Raw genomic sequence first — 21,850 nt, 5'->3', positions numbered from 1 at the left:
CCTTTTCTAAATCCAGGAAGGGAGAAGAAAAGTTGTAGTAGACAGAGCAAGTTGTCAAAATGTTTGGTCCCTTAAAGATCTCTTAAATCAAGTATGCTTTTCATATAATTGCTGGATGGAGTGATGTCCCTTTAGAAGAATGTCATCTTTGTACAAACATTCTTGGATCTGCATTTATGACCAACCTTATTTTAGTGACAAAGACTTGAGAATGCTTTTGGGGGAAGTCTGCAACTGCTGGTATCCCACAGCTGGCAGAGAAGGCATTAATTTCAATTCATAGAAGATTTGATGATTGGCACTGCTCCTGACAAGTTTCAAACTTTTGTTAATTTAACCCATTCTTGTCTGTTGCAATGTGCCTAATATATGTGCACAAAAGTATGTGCACATTCCATGCGTAATAAACAACATGACATTCTGCTAATAATAAGGGCATTTTCGCATACATTAGCTCATATACTAAGAAAGACATTAAAGATCTTCTCAAGAACTTTTAAAAAGGATCATTGCAATATTTCAGTTTTAAACAAAAGTGACATTTCACAATTAAAAGTTCCTAATTTATGTCATAACTTGAGAAATTGTTTTTTGTACTTGGTAAATTTAGTGCTTATATATAATTTAAATATTGTTAAAAACTAGTTTTTTTTGCATAGTCAGAAGTGTGAATCTTTATGCAAAATTATGCAAATATGCTACAGAATCTTAAAAAAAACTGCAGCAGAAAATTGGGGGTTCTGATTATAGTCTGTTAAGTAAAGTTGTGTTGAATTGTAACTTCTGGTTTTTTTTTCTCATTTACAATGAAGGGAGAGGACAAGCAGGAATAACATAGTGAAAATCAAGGAGTGGTATTGTGTGATTGTTCCTTATGGTCCTGTGAAATCATATTTTTTGCTAAGAGTACATTAAAAAGAATCTGGAACAAATGACCCAGAAATCTTTCATTACTCTCCCTCTCCTGAAAAGAACCTGTGTTGTTACACAATGAAATATTTAAGATGATGACCTTTCTATAACTGGTCAACTATCTGGAAGAAGGGGAAAGGGGGTTATCGCTATACTGTTGAATAATTTGAAAACTGGTAGCAACTAGGCCAGTTCCTGCTGAAATTATGTATTTTTTTAAAAATCTGTCCTATTTCAGGCATGTGAACATACTGCTGGGGTATTATCTCTGCCCAATACTGACTTGCTGGGAATCGAACTTTCCAGACTTCTAGCAATTGAACTCAGGAAGAAAATATCAAACAAACCTGCAGGTAAGAACAATGCATTAGAATGTATTAATAGTATATTGAAAATAATTGACTTAAATTGCAGTAAAAACCTAATATTGCAGTATACATAATTTTCCACAAAGTCACAATTCGGATTTGGGCCATATTTATCAGCTGTTTCTAAAAGGTGGGCTGCCAATGAACTGCTTCTTGCAAATTTGTTTGTCTTGTTTACTACTGGTTTGCAACTATTTAAAGTTCATTCCACAATTTAGTTAGGAACCTATATATAGATGACTACACCATACTGAACAATATCATACTATCCAAATGTCCATCATCGTGGGAGAGTCTATAGCTTTTTCTAGACCATGGAAATCCAACTAAAGTGTTTGATAGGCAAGTACAGAGGCAAATACGGTTCCACATAGGAGACATGAATAAAATTATAAGTGTGGGACTGAATGCCAAGGTAATGGCATGGATTACAAACTGTTTGACTGATAGGAGACAGAGTGTAATGGTAAATGGAACCTACTCTGAAGAAAGAGCCATGTTAAGTGGAATGCCACAGGGATCAGCTTTGCGACTGGTTCTGTTCAATATCTTTGTGAGCAACATTGCAGAAGAGATAGAAGGTACAATATGTCTATTTGTGGATGATGCTAAGTTCTGCAACAGAGTGGACATGCTTGAAGGAGTAAAGAGAATGAAAAGTGATTTAAGAAAGCCTGAAGAGTGATCAAAAACCTGGCAGCTGGGATTCCAAATCAAGAAGTACAGAGTCATGCATCTGGGGTGCGGTAATCCAAAAGAGGTGTATATGATGGGGGTGAAAGACTGATGTGCATGGACCAAGAGAGGGATTTTGGAATAATAGTGTCTGGCTATCTGAAAATGGCAAAGCAATGCAACAAGGCAATAGCTAAAGCAAGAAGAATGCTGGGCTGCATAGAGAGAGGAATAACCAGTAAGGAAAAGGAGGTAATAATGCCCTTGTATAGATCTTTCGTGAGGCCTCACCTGGAATACTGATTTTAGTTTTGCAAACTGTATCTAGAAAAGGATAGAGACAAGATGGAGGCAGTACAGAGAAGGAAAACCTTAATGGTGTGGGGTTAGTATTGGAAGACTTATGAGGGGAAACTGAAGGATCTAAATATGTATACCCTGGAAGAGAGGAGGTGCAGGTGAGATATAATACAGACCTTCCGATACCTGAAAGATTTTAATGATGCAAGAACTTCAAAACCTTTTCCTTTGGAAAGGAAACAGCAGAGCTTGGGGACGACTCAAAATCAACGTTAGGAAGTTTTTTTTCACAGAGAGAGAGGTTACTGGTAATTACAGACATTATACAACCATTTTTTCTTATAGAAATGGTTAGGTAAGGGGTGCTTTTGGGAGGTTTGGAACACATTATAGGTATTTTCATTATTTCCTATGTAAAAAATAGTCTTGACTTACAACCAACTTGAGTTAAAATCAGCCCTCTGGAACCAACTGAGTTCGTAAGACAAGGGACCACCGTAGATGCCTGGAATACCCTTCCAGAACAGATGGTGAAGATGTAAACAGTCAAAGAATTCAGTGGAGCATGGGATAAACACTGTGGGGTAGATTTTCAAAGGGTTACACGTGTAACCCCTGAAAACCTACCCCTGCGCGCGCCGAGCCTATTTTGCATAGGCTCGGCGGCGCACACAGGCCCCGGGACGCACGAAAATGGGCGGATGGGGGGGGCAGGGTCAGGGGCGGGGTCGGGGGCGTTCTCAAGTCCTCTGGCACATCGGCTGTGCCCAGAGATTTGTGTGCCGGCAGCATGCCGTCAGGCGTAACTCCATCGAATAAGGTGGGAGGGGGGATTTACTAGGTAGGGACGGGGGGTGGGTTAGATAGGGGAAGGGAGGGAAAGGTGGGGGGATCCAAAAAAAAGTTCCCTCCAAGGCCGCTCCGATTTCAGAGCGGCCTTGGAGGGAATGGGGAAAGCCATCAGGGCTCCCCTTGGGCTCGGCGCATGCAAGGTGCACAAGTGTGCACCCTCTTGTGTGCGCCGACCCCGGATTTTATAACATGCGCGCGGCAGCGTGCATGTTATAAAATTGGGTGTACATTTGTGTGCGCTGGGTAGCGCGCACAAATGTACCCCCCACGCGTAAAATTTAAAATCGGCCCCTGTGGATCCCTAAAGACTAGAGGAATGAAATTAAGAAAAGATGCATGGGGGTAACTTGCTGGTATGGAGGTTACTACCATTAACCAATAAGCCTTGATGCTTTTGATGCAACTGAAGAGAAATTGAATTCAGACGACAGTCAACATAGGACTTGTCTTTTACTGTCTGGAGTAGGGAAAAAGCACAGGATAGCATGTCAAGCATCACTGTCTGAATTTTAAGAAGGCTCATCACCCAGTAAAAATGTTGTTAGCAGTACATTTTTAATGGGTTATCATAAGGCCTAGGGATAACTACACATAGTGGAAGTTGCTCCTCTTATGAGAAACATGGGAGTAAGCTGTGTGGCAAAGAAGGGTGACCAAAATGATAAGGGGCATGGAACGGCTCAATGTCAACTTTTGAATATTTTCACACTTATCTGGCAAATTTTAGCCAGCAAACATAGGGTTCTTCCATGAGCTTTCCAGGCCGGAGTTAAGTTAGCCAGATAAGTTATTTGTTTAATTCCGATATTCAGAGTTAGCCAGATAACTTATCCGGCTAACTCTGATCGTGCAATTGAGCAGCCCTAAAGTTAGCTGGGTAAACTTATCTGGCTAAATTTAAACAGCAGTACCACTGAATTTTCTTCCTAAGTTATTCAGATAAGTGTATTCGATTAAGGGCAGGATTTATCATTCCTTGCGGAATGATGAATCCCACAAGAAAGGGGGTGGGCCTGTGGAAGGCCGCAGCCATTCGCACCACAGCGGTGTGGTTTCGCCGGCCACGGTGCGGCCAACTGCAGCCTTTCACAGCAAATAGCAACACCTTAAAAGGTGTAGCTATTTACCGTGTTACTGCCGGTGATAATGTTCCTCACATTATGGCTGGCAGTGGTGCTGTGGCTGACTCTTCCCCTCCCCACCCCGACTCCTCCCCTCCAGCTAAGTTAAATCCTATTGCACGCAAAAAGGCCCTTTTCCCGTGCAATAGGGGTTTATCGCATGCGATAAGGCCCTAATGCACGCAATAAACCTTTAGTAAATAACCCCCTAACTTTGCTGGTTAAACAATGGCTAAAAATGGACCCCAAAGTTTAAAAGAAAGCAATATTTGAATACTCTGTGCTAGTGGTGATTAATTTTACCACTGAAGAAAGTTTTTGCCTGGACTGATTCTGTGGAAATCTCGTAAATTTACAGCAATTCACAGTGGAAATCTACCACATAAAAAAATAGCCTCAGTTGAGGCAACATTTGCTGCAGATTGATGAATATCTGCCACTGTTCTGCAGCACTGGTGGATTTGCTGCAACTGTGGCATTTATGAAAAAAAAATGCAAGAACATCTACAGTTCACACATTTTTTTGTAGGGGAAGGGGATTGTGCATAGATTTTCTCATGGATTGGATCTTCTCATGTCACAAGTCTATAGCACTAGACAATATAGTACCCAGAAAAAACACTTTATGGAAATATTAGGTTACTGGTATTGAATCCCTGTGTACTGCACAGTATATTCAACAAGTACAGAAAGTACCTTTGCAATTTCTGATTGATTTTGCCATAGTAGATACACTATATTACTGCTATATAGCAGAAAGAGAAATGTTAACTCCAAGGAATTTTATGCCAAGTTTGATAAATCATGAAAAAAATGCAAAATCATCAGCATTTGCCAACATTATGCAAAATTACTGGCTGCTTTTGAAGGGAAGGGAGGAGGAGGAGGAGGCTGTGTCAGAAGACATGGAAAAGCAGGTGGGAGCAGCAGATCAGGGCATTGGAGGGAGGGAGGGATTATAATGCAGCAGGTATTGCAATGGTATTTCAGGGCCTATGAGGGAGAAAATAGGAAGCAGCAGACTGGGGGCTGAGGGGGAAGAGGCAGCAATAGCAGTAGTTCAAGTCTCAAAAGGGAGGGAGGTAGAAGGCAGTGGTTACAGTGTCAGATCAGAGCCAAGGTAGGGTTTTCACATCTTGCTAACTAAATAAATGTGAAAAATTCCCATTTCTTTTGATGAAATTGTTGAAGAGAAAGAGGATGAAATCAGGTCACTGGTGTTATACTGTGTATTCTAGCTCGGACAGTCATGTGCCCTGTAAGAGCACTTGCTGGTAGACTTGTAGAGTATAGTGATGGTGATCAACAAAAGTACATAATAACCTTGTGATTGCAGAGGAAGCTCGCCGGGTTGCAGATCAGTTCCTTCAAAGGAAAGGGGGAGTGGAAAATGAAGGCTACTTATTGCTCAAATCAGTCTATCTGCTATCCCACACAGACCATGTAAGTAGAGAAAAGATATAAATACTGTTTGCAGATATGGAAATGAATATGTTCACCACTTTCCACTAGTCTTTTTCAATGAAAAATATGGCCAAAACACAACAGATGGTGGCATTTGTGGTAAACCTGCCTGGTAATATCTTCCTCCGGTGCTATACTTCATCTGTGGAGAGGTCGGCTTTTTCCGTGCACATATGTGTGATTTTTTTTTTTAAGGTCACACAGGATGACTCTGATTTATTTTTATTTCTTTCCTCTCCTGCTTTTTCTCCTCTGGTTCTGCATCACAATACGTTTTTCATTTCCTGTGACCCTGCCCCACCTACAACCAATGATAATGTCTTTTCTGCATTTGTATAATTGGAGAAGATGTTGGTAAGACAAAGCATAATAATAAAAACAAAGACTTACTGCAAAAATGTACTCTGATGTACAAGTTTAGTGCCCACTTACACTTTCATTGGTCTGTACAATGGAAAGCAAATGTACAGAATATTAATTACTTGCACTGCAAGTTTGTGAATTTGTCTGAAATTACATTAGAGCCATTTAGTTCAAAGAGCTGTTTAATATCTTTTGTTATAACATTCATGTAATAATTGCCAAAGTACATATTGATTGCCTTTCCATAAGGTTATGTTGCTGAATAGAGCAGTGTTATATTAATATCAGTCAAGGACATATACATTTGAAACTGATCAATAGCTGTGATTGAAAATATTTAACAATATAAACCATATATTCATTAGGCATATCCTACATATGCACAATATATATTATTACTGCATTCAGCATATGTGCTATTTTAAAGAATCACAGAATATATTATATTAAATTATATGTATGGTATAATATACAAAGAAATTTATGTTCTGTATAAAACAGCTTAGTGTATACTATGCAGCAACTCCAGGTATAATAAATATATACTCTGGCCTGGCTAGTGTTTAAAAGGGAGGCCAAGTGTTAAGACAAAGGGTTGGGTTGGGTATGCGACTAGTTACCCTGTCCTGTTTAAAAAAAAAAATTAAAAAACTATGAAAATGGATAAGATATTCTTGTGGATGTCTAATGTGGAAAACTTAGATGTGCAAGGAGAGGGGGTTAGGTGTTGGATTAAGTATGGGAATGTGTATGCTCATCTACCCAGGATAATAAGGAACCAACAATGATGACCACAAAAATGACTTGGATAAATAGTGATATCCTATAAGTGGACAAGCTTCTATGATTGGCAACTGGGATAAATCCTTGCAGTGTTGATGAAAGTAACCGGGCAGACTGGATGGACTAATTAGTCTTTCTGCTGTCATCTACTATTTTAATATTTGAATTGTATATAGCAATATTATATATATTTTGCTCTATAATATGTATATGTAGTACAAATATACTGTATTTTTTATCATTTATATTCTGCTTTTCGTCACTTCAAAGCAGATTATATTCAGGTGCTGTAGGTATTTCCCTATCCTCAGAGGGCTTACAATCTAATAGGGAGATTTACAAAGCCATGATGGTTTGTCGCAGGAGAGGCCAAATATCATGGGGGAAGGGTATCCCCAAAATATAGATCGTGGCAGTACCAAGGCATGATTTTTTTATAGCAGCAGAAACACGAGACAAAAAAATCATGCTGTGGCGTGGAGCCTAACCGTTCAATGGCAGCCCATCTCAGCTGGGGTTGCCATTGATTAAAGGGCCTGAGGCCCAAAACACCCCCCCCCCAAAAAAAAAGAGACAAAAATCACCTGGGGGTCAGTGGCGTACCCTCCCCTCCCCCAGGGTCCAGTCTCTGAACTTTTCCCCATCACGTGCTAGGGGCAAGGTCTGGCCAATGCTATTCTGAAAAATGATGTTGACGGGCTCGGAGTTAGGGGGCACTGTGTGCTTCCACTGAAGACCAAGAATTTCATTTAGAGGCACAGAGATTTGGGGTGGGGTGGGGGTTTGGCTGCCCCCAGACCACCAGGGTCCTTTTACTTTGGTTAGGGGGTACCAATAATCCTCAGGGATATTTCATTATTTAGATGGGGGAAGGGATGGGGCTGGGGGGGGGTCTTAAGACTAAGGAGGCACTTTGTTGGATTAAGGGGAGGGGTTGGGGATGGGAGTGGTCCATCATTGCATGTTTTCCCTTTAACCTTTTATTTTCTTTTGGGGGGGGGGGTAGACCCCTACGGAGGGGGAGGCCAGGGTCACCATTGTTCTCTGGGGTGATTTTTTTCTTTAATTTTCCCACAGGACCACTGGGGACATGCGTTAGCATCCCAAAGCTCCCTCTGGAAAATAACTAAACCTCCCTCAAACACGGTAAAATAATAGGGCTGACTTTTTTCTAACTTGGCCACTTTATTTTATGAACATAGGATTGCCTATGCATAAGATGCTTTGCAAGCATCAGGCAATTTTATGCATACAAAGCAGCTTATTTCCATAGGGGGAGGAAATCTTCTGGTATATCACACAATAGTGTCACAATATGGCGATATTGTGTGATAACCAGCATTTAACACAATGTTTAACTCACAATATCACAGCTTAGTAAAGCTAGGTTACGTTTGTACCTGAGGCAATGGAGGGTAAAGAGACCTACCTAAGGTCTCAATGCGCGGAAGTGGTATTTGAATCCTGGCTTCTCCAGTTCATAGCCGGCTGCTCTAACCATTAGGTTACTTCTCCGCCATGCTAATTCTGATGGGGCAGAGTACTGAAGGGTTTTCCATATTTTGCATATGTGGGAAAATATTAAGATGTTCATAATGAGTAGTGTGTTGAATGGGAAGTTAGCTGGGTAACCTTATCTAAATAACCTTAGTCAGATATTTAGTGGAATTTATCTGACTAAGACTGACGCAGAATATGCCAGCGTAAAGTTACTCAGATAACTTTACCCAGGTAACTTTAGAACTGTCATTTACCCGACCAGACGTTCCCACTTAAATTTCTCTGGATAGAGCTGAGTATTGGTGCTAACCAGATAAAATCAGGTCATGTCCTCTGCTTTGCCTTTTTTTTTTTTTTTTTTTATAAGGCTACATTTTACTGAGGTAAAATTCTGCTGGTCAACAGGGCGGGAAATTGAAATCTCTGGGTTTGACTGGATCAATCCTTTCCCATATCAACTTTTTAGTATATCTGGCCTAATTTAATCTAACTTCAATGAAGGAAGGAGAGAATGTGGATATCTGAAGAATTAAAGAAAAAAATGGGAGATCAATGACAATATGATGTAAGAAAAAAGACAATTATGTTTTCTGTTTTTATATTAATTATATTTTAACTGTTACTTTTTAGGGAGTACTCAGGAACATTATGCAAACTGGTCTTCTGGATGTTCTTTCACAATGTCTGTATCTTTTCTTTGCCTTCCCACCTGTGCAAGAGAGCGTTAAGGAAGAGGCAAAGCCAGAGAACCATGAACTACCAGCTCAAGAACTCTTCATTCGGGTAAGGGATAATTACTATCTTCACATGAGTAAGGAATATTATTTATTTATTTTGGGGTTCTTAGCCTGCCTTGCCAAATGTCAATCAAGGCAGCTTATAGTATTCTAAGAATTGGGTACAATAAGTTTCTGCCCCAGAAAAGCATACAATTTAAATGAGCATCTGAGGTAACAAGAGATACAAGTGATTTGTCCATGTCACAAGGAATGTCAGGGGGGAATGGGTTAGTGCAGTGGACTGAGATCCTTGTGGTTAGAGCAATGGACTGAGAACCATATCTGGAGCAAGTAGTGGAGAGTGTGGGTGAATTAGTGAAGATCTGGGTAAACTGGTGGAGGTCTCAGCAAACTGGTGCTTGGAAGTATACACACAAGTAATTTTATAAGCAAGATATGTGCATTCATCAGCCATCTTTATAAAATACTTCCTCTGTGCATAAACGGAGGTTTGTAATGTGTATATGTAACAATTATTAACTACATAAAATTTAGGAGCATATTTTTATGGTAAATAAGAGGTCCATATTCAGTCACTATGCAAATGCATAGTCAGAGGTATATTCAATAGGGATGTGAATTGTTTTTGAACGATTAAAATTATCGTCAGATAATTTTAAAATCGTCCTAAATCGTTAGAGTGCACGATACAATACAAATGCCCCCGATTTATCGTCAGGGGCATTTGTATTGTATCGTTAAATAGGGCACGAGAATTATTTGGGGGAGGGCGGGAAAAGCGGCACACCAAAACAACCCCTAAACCCACCCTGACCCTTTAAAACCAATTCCTTACCCTCCCCCACCCTCCCGAACCCCCCCCAAAATGTTAAATTACCTGGTGGTCCAGTTGGGGGGGGGGGGGGTCCCGGCACGATCTCCCGCTCTCGGGCCATCGGCGCCATTTTGGCTGCCACTAATTAAAATGGCGCCGATGGCCCGATTAAAAAAAAAAACTCCACCTGACCCTTTAAATCGACCCCCCTTAGCCTCCCCCACCCTCCCGACCCTTTTATTTTAGGGAGGTCCGCGCCGCTAAAAAAAACAACCCACCCGACCCTTTAAATCGACCCCCCCCAAACCTTTTAAAATTACCTGGTGGTCCAGGGGGGCCTCGGGGAGAGATCCAGGGGGGCCTCGGGGAGAGGAGAGATCCAGGGGGGCCTCGGGGAGAGATTTCCCGTTCCCAGGCATCAGCTATTCTAAAAAAAAAATGGCGCTGATGCCCCTTTGCCCTTACCATGTGACAGGGTATCCGTGCCATTGGCCGGCCCCTGTCACATGGTAGGAGCACTGGATGGCCGGCGCCATCTTTACTCATCAGCCCCATCTATGCTCTTTTTTTGTTTTAATTCTTTATTTATAACTTTTCTAATACAATTTGTATCATAAAGTAAACAGGAAACATGTTACATACATTAGGAAGAAACAATGTATTCATTCATTGAATTAACTCTAAATAGTACAAATAATATACCTAATGTAGCAACCAATTCTCAAATATTTTCGGTTGAGAGACAAACTTTCAAGGAGAATATAGGAAATTATGCATAATATTCTTAAGGCTTAACCTGAATAAGAGAGCAGTATAATTACTTTATTCCCCTGAAAATAAGGTATGCTCTGGGGAGCTATACGATCTATATAAAGCTTTAATTGCTCTGGGGAAAAGAAAATATAAGTATCTGCTTCTTTTTTAATGATAGACTTGCATGGATATCTAAGGACGAAAGTTGCTCCTAAGGATATCACACTTTATCTCATACTCAGAAACCCTTTCCGTCTTTCCTGAGTTATTTTGGAAATATCAGGGAACATGCGAACCTTACTACCATGGAACAGCGTGTTTAAATTTTTGAAATATGCAATCATTAACCTACTAATGTCTTGTTCAACAATCAAAGATACATGTAATGTAGAGAAATCAATTATTTCTATAGCAGAAGATTCTAGAAAATTCATCAGATTTTGAAAATCCATAGGAGGTACTGCCTGTTCATTTGTGCGATTTTGACCTAAGAGGAAATAAGCTTTATTAATTAGTGGATATTGTGATTCAGACAGTGAAAGAACTTCAGCGAAGTATCTTTTTAATGTTGTAATAGGCATCTCTCCCATGATTCTTGGAAACTTAATCAGTCTTAAATTTAAACGGCGGTTCCAATTTTCCAATAGTTCAAGTCTTCTAGAAAGAGCAGCTTTGTCTTGTATAGAAGCGGAGTTACATTCTTTAAGATGTTTTATTTCAGATTCAACCTTCCCCACTGATGTCTGAAGTTGGGAAAGAGTATCATTCTGGGTATGAATTTTGCTATTAACTTGAGAAGCAAAAGAGTCTAACTTGAGATTACAGTCACGAACAGCAAGAGTTAGCCCCGCAGAGAGTTCCCATAAAGATTCAAGGGTGACGACCACGGGCCTTACCAGAGGTTCAGGTCGTTCACCCGATGTTAAGGGGGTTGATTCTGTGGTCGCCGATGAAATTGCAGGTTCAGCGGGGGCTGGTAACCCTTCCCGCGGTGAATCCTCTCCACTACCTTCTTCCTCAAGGCTCACCGTCGCTTCTCCCAGCAACCCCTTCGCTGTGACCTCATCGGTCTGCGTTGGTTGCTGAGCGTCCGGGGTCAAGGTTCCTCTGGCTGCCGGCGGGCATGCATCGGGGGGGGGGGGCTGAGAGAAACCTCCGTCCCTGGTGAAGCAGCCTCTCCTCCCGGCGTGTTCACAATGGGATTCACCCCCTCGATCTGTGCTGCTCCCTGGGCAAGGAACGATGTTATGAGGGCCTGCTCCGATAACTGGGTTGGTATAGAGGGAAAAACCCTCACTTCCCTTTTCTCTTAGGCGGCATCGTTGAAATTATTCCGAGGAACTGGAGCGACTCTGATCCGTGCACCCTTCAGGACGCCATCTTGCCTCAATCTATGCTCTTTATTGTGGAGTTGGATGCCTCTGCCTCTGGGGTAGGGGCTGTCCTTACACAGCTCAATGATAAAGGAACTCTCATGCTGTTAGGAAAGCTCTGTGTTAGAGCTAGGAGTTAGCAATCCGCTATGAATCTGCTCCTAAAGAAGGGAGGAGCTAGCAATCTGTTAGGTTTTACTCCTGTGGAGGGGAGGAGTTAACAATCTGTTACGCTTTGCTCCTGTAGAAGGAGGAGTTAGTAATCTGTTATGAACTGGCTCCTGTGGAAGGAGGAGTTAGCCATCTGATATGCTCAGCTCCTGTAGAGGGAGTAGTAAACAATTTGTTAAGGTATAGACTGCAGAGATAGCAATCTGATATGAATCTGTAGCTGAAGACTCCTGATGAGAAAGGAATAGCAATCTGTTATCAGCGGAATGCTTAGAGAGGACACTCAGCTGTAGAGGAATGTAGATAGTTGGATCCTTGGGCTGATGGCAGATGACTGCGTCCCCAGGAGGATATCCTGAGAGGGACCACCAGCTAGGCTTGGATATGGAGACAGACACAGATAGTTCTTTTAATTGACAGGTTAGTAGAAACATCAGAGGTGGCAGTAGTGAGCTGATATGCCCGGCAGGGCTGAAGTCCCTCAGGTACTGGAACAGCAACCCCAGGGTTGCTGAGCTGTAGAGAAACTGTAGATAGTGAGTAGACAGCATATGCTGTGTTCATAGCCAGCACTGGATGACAAAACTCACATAAGGTCTTAATGAAGCTCAGTAGCTGGAAAGGATTAGGCCCTCGAGGAGCCTGGTTCCAGGGAAAGCTCTGAGAGAGCGAAGGTAACTCACAAATGTCTGTATCTGCGATAGCTTCCAGGCAGTAGAGAATCTTCAGAGTGTTCGGGAACGTGGGCCCTCGAGGAGCGAGTACTGGTTCCTATCGGCAATCTGAAATAAAGAAAAGAGAGCGAGGCCCCCGAGGAGCGGGTACCCCTGGTAAGTCCGAGGAGGCAAAGTAGCTTGGATGAATCCTTGCTAACTCGATACGTTACCGAATACTGAGACCTTTTATATTGGAAGCGGATGACGTCATCTCGTGGGACGCCCCCGAGGTTCGCGCCCATGCTGGTACATCAATGGGAGCGTGCGCCCTCCGTCATCAGGCAACATGGCGGATCCTCAGCGTCGTGCCAGTCCGGGAACGCTGGAGGGAGACGGCAAGAAGACGCCGTGGCAGCTAGCCGTCCATCAGACCCGGAGGGAGTCGCTACAGAGGTAAAAAGGGCGGAGTGAGGGCATCGAGCAGCGACGGACGTAACACATGCCTTGCTGTTTTTTTTCTAAAAAAAATTCACGTCCATGGAAAATAATTATACCATCGTAGTCAGAGAATGCCTGTCCATGAAACTGGCCCTGGACGAATGGCGCCATCTACTGGAGGGAGCTAGACACCAATTTACAATCTTCACTGAAAAAAAAAATAATTTGCAGTACATACAGCAAGCCCAGCAGTTAAATCCACACCAGGTCCGATGGTCTCTATTCTTTCACTGTTTTGATTTTGAGCTTCGATACCAACCAGTGGAGAAGAACCTGTGGGATGATGCCTTTTCGCAGTCTTTTGGTACAGTCGACTTGACATAACTACTTGGACATATCATTGATCCTGCAAGAATCATGATAGCCGCATTAGTCCCTGTAAAACCAGGGAAGACAGTGGTCCCCAAATGTCTCCGGAGAAAGTACTTAAGTGGGCCCATGATTCCTGCCTCGCAGGCCATCCCAGAATAGCTAAAACCATGGAACTGCTCCTCTGCCAGTATTGGTGCCCTCAAATAAGGTATGATATAAGGCACTATATGGCATCCTGTCCTAATTATGTGGTTAATAAGAGCTCCCTCTTGGGGCCTGTTATAGCCGTTGCCAGACCACGAGAAACCATGGACCCATTTGGTCAGGATTTTGTCACTGACCTTCCTCTCTCCATTGGCTATATTTTCATCTGTGTTGTGGTGGACTGGTTCTCAAAAACGGCTCATTCTATATCACTGCCTGGACTTCCCTCAGCCCGAGAACTGGCTCGTTTCTTTTTTCAACATATCTTCTGAATCCATGGCTTACCCAAACACATTTGCTCAGATCAAGGAGTGCATTTTAAAGCAAGGTTCTGGAGAAGCCTGTGCAGGAAGTTTGGAATTTCTTTGGACTTCTGCTCAGCATACCATCCACAAAGTAATAGACACATGGAAAGAACCAATCAAATCCTCAAGAGATTCCTGAGGGCCTATATAAATGATTGGCAGGATGGTTGGGCCTCTCTCTCTCTGGGTAGAATTCTTCCATAAACAGGGCTGGTAAAAGGGGACTAGGTGTCCTAAGGACCTTCTGCCTTGCGCCCCCACTCAGGTTGCACCGACACACCCTTCTGCCACCGGTCGCTACCCCAACTCCTACCTCTCACAAGTGGTGGCAGCAAAGAGGAGTGGAGATTTGAATCCCCACTCCTCTTTGCTACCCACTGCTTGCACCCCATAATGGTCAGTACTCTAGGCCCAGGCCTAGCTTGCCTAATCTGCCGACCCCAGCCATAACAATCATGTTGGAGAGTCCACTGGGTTATCTCCATTCCAAATCTTGTATGGCAGATATCCATGGGTAGCGCTCCTTATGCTGATAACAGTCCCATGTCCCACAGCTGGCATCATGGGCCAAGATCTTAAAGAATTGTGGCAAGAGATCCATCAACTTCTCACCTCTGCCACTGAAAAATACAAAATGCAAATGGAAAAGAGATGCTGGCTGTCATCTCATCTCAAACCTGGGTGTTATGTTTATGTGGGCCCAAAGATAGAAAGACAGCCTTACCTGAGCCCAAGCCAAGGTCGGGTCCCAGCGAGGAGGGGAAGGATGTAGATCCAGCCGGAGAGAAGTCAGAGCCAGCGTCTCCAGTGAATCCCAGTACAAATGGGGTCCAATACAATCCAGGTCACTGGCAGGTGGCAAGCAAGAGAAATCCAAATCCAGTCCAGGTCTAAGGCAGGCAGCAAGCAAGAAGAATCCAAGACAATCCAGATCATGAGAAGGCATATCCAACAGAGAGACAGCACCAGCACAAGCAAGCCTGTAGCCAAGGCAAAGTTTGTGCCTGAAGGCCGGGTAGATATAGCCCCATTTCCTGTGCTACCGCGGGGATCGTCGGGAGGCATGCTGATGTGCCAAGGGGGGCAGAGCCAAGGTGCCACGCGGGGCGACCATGATGTGCTGCTGCTTCGTGCTGCACCGGGTCTTTGAAGGGTAAGCCCGACTCACAGTGGTAACACTGGGGACTTCATATGGCTTAATACCTGCAATCTATTGTCTCATTTTGTTGGACAATTTACGATCACTTGGCAGATTGAACCAGTGGCATACCTGCTAAAGCTGCCCTCAAGGCTCACAATGTTTTTCACATGTCTCCCCTCAAACCTCTACTTTTGTCTTGGCCCTCACAATCTCTTCCCAAACCAATAAAGGTGACTTCAGTGGAGGACACAGAGTATGAAGTCCAGGAGATCCTCAACTCTAAATGCCTCATCTTCTGGAAGAAATTTGGCCCAGAAGAAAATTCTTGAGTACCAACATTAGATATCAAAGCTCCCCATCTCACCTGAGAGTTCCATCACCTCTTCCCACATAAGCGTAAGCCTAAGATATTGGGGAGAGGGCTTAGGAGGGGTGTACTGTAATGTTTTGGCCAGCCACAGGAAATTCTGTGACTGGCTTCACTTATCCCTGAATGCCGCTAAAGCAGCTGAGATGCTGTCATGACCCTGCATCTCCCTAGGTGTGTGCATGCATACAGCACGCCAACTCTTAAAGTTCCCATGGCAGGAAATTGAACTGCTGGTGCTCAGTGATGATGTCATGCGGCTAGGTATTTAAACCCCAGCCATGCTCCAAATGTTGCCTCAGTTACAGGTCCTCCTGCCTTGCAGTGTATTTTGCTTGCTGCCTCTGTGCTTTACCTTGTCTTGTCTTGACTTCTTGTTACCTTGCCTCACTCTGCCTCATTGGTGACTTGTCTTGCCTTGCTTGTGTCTTCGTCTTGTCTGTCCATCTCTGCCTAACTCTTGGTTCTGACACTTGCTACAGACTTGACTAGTCTTCTCCTGCTGCCTGCCCCAACCTTCACCTAGACCCGGACACCATTTACTCACTGCCTGCCCCAATCTTGGCCTAGACTTGGACATCATTTCCTTGCTGCCAGCCCTGACCTTTGGCCACTACTCGACCTCATCTGACCACTCCTTATAAAACTCTCGCCTAAACCTTGCTGACCCCTGGAACCCAAAGGCTCAACCTGTGGGGAATGGGGCTGGTATAGATGAAGTATAGATGAAGCCCTAGAATCATTCCCTGTAAAAGAAAGTGCACCTGCTGTTGGTGTGGGCTTAGTTGGTTCGCCTGCTAGGCTGCGACAACCACATCGCAGCTCAAGGGCTCACATCCGTGACATTATATGTAAAAAATAATATTAAAGCAAAAGACTTGCAGGACTTACTTCTGTTCAGTGTTCACTATGGAAGGGCATAGAGCAGGACCACATAAATCAGACACTGTGGATTAATTTGGAAAGAGGAAATGGAACATCTGTTTATATTGGTGCAACATACAGATCTCCATCATAGCAGAGGAGATGGATAGAGATTTAATGGAGGATATTCACAAAATCGCTATGAAATGGGAGGTGCTATTGTTATGGAACTTTAGTCTGCCAGATGTTGATTGGGACAACTCAGTTGCAGTGTCTTCTACAAGCAAGGAGATCCTGTATTCTCTGCAAGAAGAATTGTTCTGTCAAGTACCAATGGAACTCACATGGGAGCGGGTGATACTGAACCTTGTGCTTAATAACAGTGACAGTTATCTGATTTATAGTTGATGATCATATCAGATCTAGTGATCACTGGATGGTATGGTTCAGAATTAGTGCACAAGAGATGAAGGTTCAATCAAAGGCAAGGGTCCTAGACTTCAGGAAAACTAATTTTGTCAAAATGGGCGAGTACCTTAAGGAGTTGTTAGCTTTTTGGGAAAATGTAAGGGATGTACAAGAGCAGTGGGCAAATCTAAAAGAAGATATTATATGGGCAACTAATCTTTTTGTTAGAAAAGTACATCAAGGAAAGAGGAAAAAGAGATTGCTATGATTTTCTAAAGAAATAACTGCAAAGGTAAGGGAGAAAAGGTTAGCGTTCATAAATTATAATAGATCACAGAAATAGGAAGACAGGCAATAATATCTGGAAATGCTAAGAGAAGCTAGGAAAGTAGTAAGGAATTAATTGGTTTAATTCCTTAATTCTATAGTGAATTGGTTACCAATTCACTATAGAATTATATATAAGTCCATTACCACTATCTATAAAGCCATCCATCAATACTCGCCGCTCAGCCTACAAATCCCATTCAGAAAACACATCTCCTCCAGACCCATCAGAGAGTCCTATAGAGAATCTCTACAGGTACCACACTCTAAAACCTCTCATCATATAACCTTCAGAGACAGGGCATTCTCCACAGCAGGACCACCTCTTTGGAACTCCATTCTACTGGATCTACGACAGGAACCATGCCTTCCAACAGTTAGAAAAAGACTCAAAACGTGGTTATTTAAAAAAGCCTTTCCAGATCCCAACTGAACCTTAACTAACCATTAATAGAGCCTTAACTCACCATTAACAGACTCTCAGACTTTACCTCAACACGATAAAATAACAACATTGCAAAACACCATAACCTAGCAAATACCAAAAAAAAATAAATAAAAATTTTGTAAATGTTTTTGTTCTGTTAAACTTCCTATCGCCTTTTCTGCTCCCAGTTGTGTATTTCCCTGTTTTATTGTAACTGCAACGTTTTTTAGTTCAACACCTTTTAATGTTTTTTATTGTATCTTCTTTTGACACCCCTTTGTTAATTGTAAACCGGCATGATGTGATACCTATCGCGAATGCCGGTATAGAAAAAACACAAATAAATAAATGAATAAATTAATTGAAGAAAATTTAGCAAATACAGTAAAATGGGTGAACAAGACAGGTTTTTTTTTTAGATATGTTAGTGATAGAAGGAAGTGCATTAAGAGACTCAGTGGTGAAGTGGAGGGATAGTTTAGTGGTTAGAGCAGTGGGTAACAGCTCAGAGCAAGCAGTGTTCAAATCCTGCTGTTGCTCCTTGTGACCTTGGGCGAGTCACTTTACTTTCTGTTGTCTCAGGTACAAAATTAGATTGTAAGCCCTGTGGGGACAGGGAAATACAATATAGTACCTGAATGTAATTCACTTGATGTACACTTTGAAGTACCAAAAAGCAGCATATTAAAAAAATCTAAATATAGAGGCAGAGGATAAAAAAGCAAAATTGCTTAACAAATATTTCTGTTTATTGAGGAAGGGCCTGGTGCAGGACCACATAAAACAACAACAAATAAGATTAGAAGTGAGGTAAAACTCAATTGATTTTTAGAACAATGAGTTCATGAGGAGCTAACTAAACTTATAGGGCCTGATTTTAAAAAGCATTTACTCGAGTAAAAACCAGGTTTACTGGGGTAAATTCACTTTACTTGAGTAAGTGGGTTTTTGAAAATTGCTACAATATATGCCATTGACTTGTCTATAGATTTTACTCACATAAGTGCACTTTACTTGAGTAAATGGCTTTTGAAAATTGCTACAATAGTAGCTACATTTACGCATGTAACTCCTTTTGAAAATTACCCTCATTGTAGATAAGACAATGGGGGCTGGATGGGATACATCTAAGGTTACAGAAGGAACTAAAAGAAGTCCTAGCAGCTCCATTGGCTGACATTTTCAGTGCTTCTTTAGAGTTGGGAGTAGTTCCGGAGGACCGGAGAGGGGCAAATGTGGTTCCTATTCATACGAGAGGAAGTAGGGAGGAGGTGGAGAACTGTAGGCCAAATAGTCTGACTTCTGTAGTGAGCAAATTAATGGAATCACTGCTAAAACAGAGGATAGTACAGTTTCTGGAATCCAATGGATTGCAAGATCTGAGGCAGCCTGGCTTTACTGGAGGCAGATCTTGTCAGACGAATGTGATCAATTATTTTGATTATGTGACCAGAGAGTTGGATCTAGGGAGAGCACTAGATACAGTGTACTTGGTTTTCAGTAAAGTCTTTGATATAGTTTTGCACAGAAAACAAATAAATTGAGCACCCTTGGTATGGAACCTAGAATGACTGAGTGGGTTAGAAACTGGCTGAATGGGCGGCGACAAAGCATAGTAGTAAATTGAGTTTTCTCTGAGGAGGGGGCTGTTACCAGTGGTGTGCCTTAGGGATCAGTCCTGGGCTGGTTCTTTTCAACATTTTCATGAGTGACATAGCAGAAAGTTTGCAAGGAGAGCTTTGTCTTTTTGCCGATGATGCCAAAATCTGCAACAGGGTTGACAGCCAGGAAGGTGTGGAAAGCATGAGGGGGATCTAGCAAAGCTCAAGGAATAGTCTAGAGACTGGCAGCTAAGATTTAATGCTAAAAAATATAGAGTAATGTGTTTAGGTTGCAAAAACCGAAGGGAGAGGTACAGTATTAGAGGCAAAATTCTTCTAAGCACAAAAGAAGTTAAGGATCTGGGTATGATTTTATCTGATCATCTTAAGGTGGCCAACTAGCTGGATAAAGTGACAGCTAAAACTAAAAGTAGAAAAATGGAGGTGATATTGCGCCTTTATAGATCCCTGGTGAGACCTCATTTGGAATATTGTACACAATTCTAGAGACTGCACCTTCAAAAGGATATAAATCAGTGGTTTGAGTTTGCATAGAGAGTGGCTACTAAAATGGTCAGTGGTCTTCGTTCTAAAGCATATGGGGATTGACTCAAAGACCTAAACATGTATACCCTGGAGGAAAAGTGAGATAGAGGAGATGTGATAGAGACATTTAAATATCTCAAAGGGTTTTATGCACAGGAGGCGAGCCTCTTTCAGTGGAAAGGAGGCTCTAGAACATGGGGTCATGGGATTAAGGTGAAAGGGGTAGACTAAGGAGTAACCTTAGGAAATATTTCTTTACAGAGAGGCTATTAGATACATGGAACAGCCTCCCAGTGGAGGTGGTAGAGGCAAAAATGGAATCTAAATTCATGTAAGCAAGGGATAAATGCAGGGGATCTCTGAGAGAGTGATGGGAATTGTAAGGGATAGATAAATTAGAAGGATGGGCAGAGGTGATGGGCCAGATGGTCTTTTTCTGCTGTCATGTTTCTATGTTTCTATAGCCAGCTAACTATCGAGCTAACTTTAGGATAGCTCTTTGGCCCGACCAGATGTGACTGGCTAAGTTATCTGGATAACTTTGAATATCAGAGTTAGCTCGATAACTTAGCTGGCTGATTCAAGTCTTCCCAGTTATGCCCCCGGAATGCCCCAAATTATCCAGCTAAATTCTAGCCAGCTAACTTATCACTGGCTAAAATATAACTGGATAAGTGCCCAAGTCTTCATTTAGACAGATAACTTCTGAGTTATCCAGCTAAAACCAAGTGTATAAGCTGTGAGGATCCCTGCTTTAAAAAAAAATGGGCATATACTGAAACATACATTTGCACTTTTGGGGAGTGATAAGCGGTATTTTGAAAACTGTGTGGCTCCTGCTGCACACTTTATAAAGTTCAGGCATAACTTTAGGAACACCTCTTTATATATATATGTGTGCTGAGTTATGCACACTATTAAAAATTACCCTCAATATGTTATTTTTCAGGTTTTAGCATTAAAACTAGGACAAAAAAATAATAAGTCCCAAAAGGACTTACTAGTTATTTACTAGTATTCAAGTGGTAAGATCTAGCATGTTAAAAATGCTGCTTCAGTTTTTTCTGTGAAATAATTATGTGGGGAAGGGCTTCTGCTATGGGTCCTGTGTTTTGAACAGTGTTGAAATCTTTCTTCAATTTTTTCCCAACTGGTTTAACATAAACTGGGCAAGTCATCCCCTCTTTGCTTTCTGTGGTTTTTAGACACAGCTGGGACCATCTGGGCAGATTATTTATAAATCTGCAGGATACAATAAGCCTTTGTGTGCAAATAATGAAGTAATATAGGCTCTGGCTTGGTAGTTACATTAGAATTAAAAAAAAAAGAACATAGTATTAAAAAAAAACCCCAAAAATCCCTTTTTTATCTATGTGAAAGACGAATCACACTGATGCGCAACCTGCTGTCTTCAGCATATGGTTTATACTTTTCTAACTCTACAGGCTCCATTTGCAACCTGCTATACCATAAAGACAGATAGCTCATCGCAAGCCTACAATTGCAGACTAACAGACCGATTCAGTAAAATCCACGGGAGAGCAGACGAACGCCTGCTCTCCCGGCACGCGCACCGGCCCCTCGCCGGTGTGCGCGATTCAGTATTCAAATGAGGTGGTGCGGTAGAAACGGGGAAAAGGAGGCGCTAGGGACTAGCGCGTCCCAGCACCTCCTTTTTGACAGGATCGGCGGCTGTCAGTGGATTTGACAGCCGACGCTCAATTTTGCCGGCGTCTGTTCTCAAACCCGCTGACAGCCACGGGCTCGGAAACCGGACGCCGGAAAAATTGAGCGTCTGGTTTTCGGCCCAACAGCCGCGGGCTGAATTCAAATTTTTTTTTTTTTTTTAACTTTTTTTACTCTTCGGGACCTCTGACTTAATATCGCCATTATATTAAGTCGGAGGGTGCACAGAAAAGCAGTTTTTACTGCTTTTCTGTGCACTTCCCGGTGCCGGAAGAAATTAGCGCCGACCTTTGGGTTGGCGCTAACTTCTGAAAGTAAA

General features: G+C 42.3%; 1 protein-coding gene across 2 annotated transcripts in view; it reads left to right on the top strand.

The window, feature by feature from the left end:
• The window catches only part of WDFY4 (WDFY family member 4), a 746,928-nt gene that overhangs the window by 34,383 nt on the left and 690,695 nt on the right, over window positions 1–21,850 (top strand). For both annotated transcript variants that reach the window (XM_029609624.1, XM_029609625.1), the window contains 3 exons: window positions 1,151–1,265; window positions 5,565–5,671; window positions 8,969–9,121. In XM_029609624.1, the coding sequence (XP_029465484.1) occupies window positions 1,151–1,265; window positions 5,565–5,671; window positions 8,969–9,121 (375 nt within the window). The remainder of the gene's footprint in view (window positions 1–1,150; window positions 1,266–5,564; window positions 5,672–8,968; window positions 9,122–21,850) is intronic.

Source organism: Rhinatrema bivittatum, chromosome 7 (assembly GCF_901001135.1).
Source record: "Rhinatrema bivittatum chromosome 7, aRhiBiv1.1, whole genome shotgun sequence".
Classification (NCBI taxonomy): domain Eukaryota; kingdom Metazoa; phylum Chordata; class Amphibia; order Gymnophiona; family Rhinatrematidae; genus Rhinatrema; species Rhinatrema bivittatum.
This window is presented reverse-complemented; position numbering and strand designations above follow the sequence as displayed.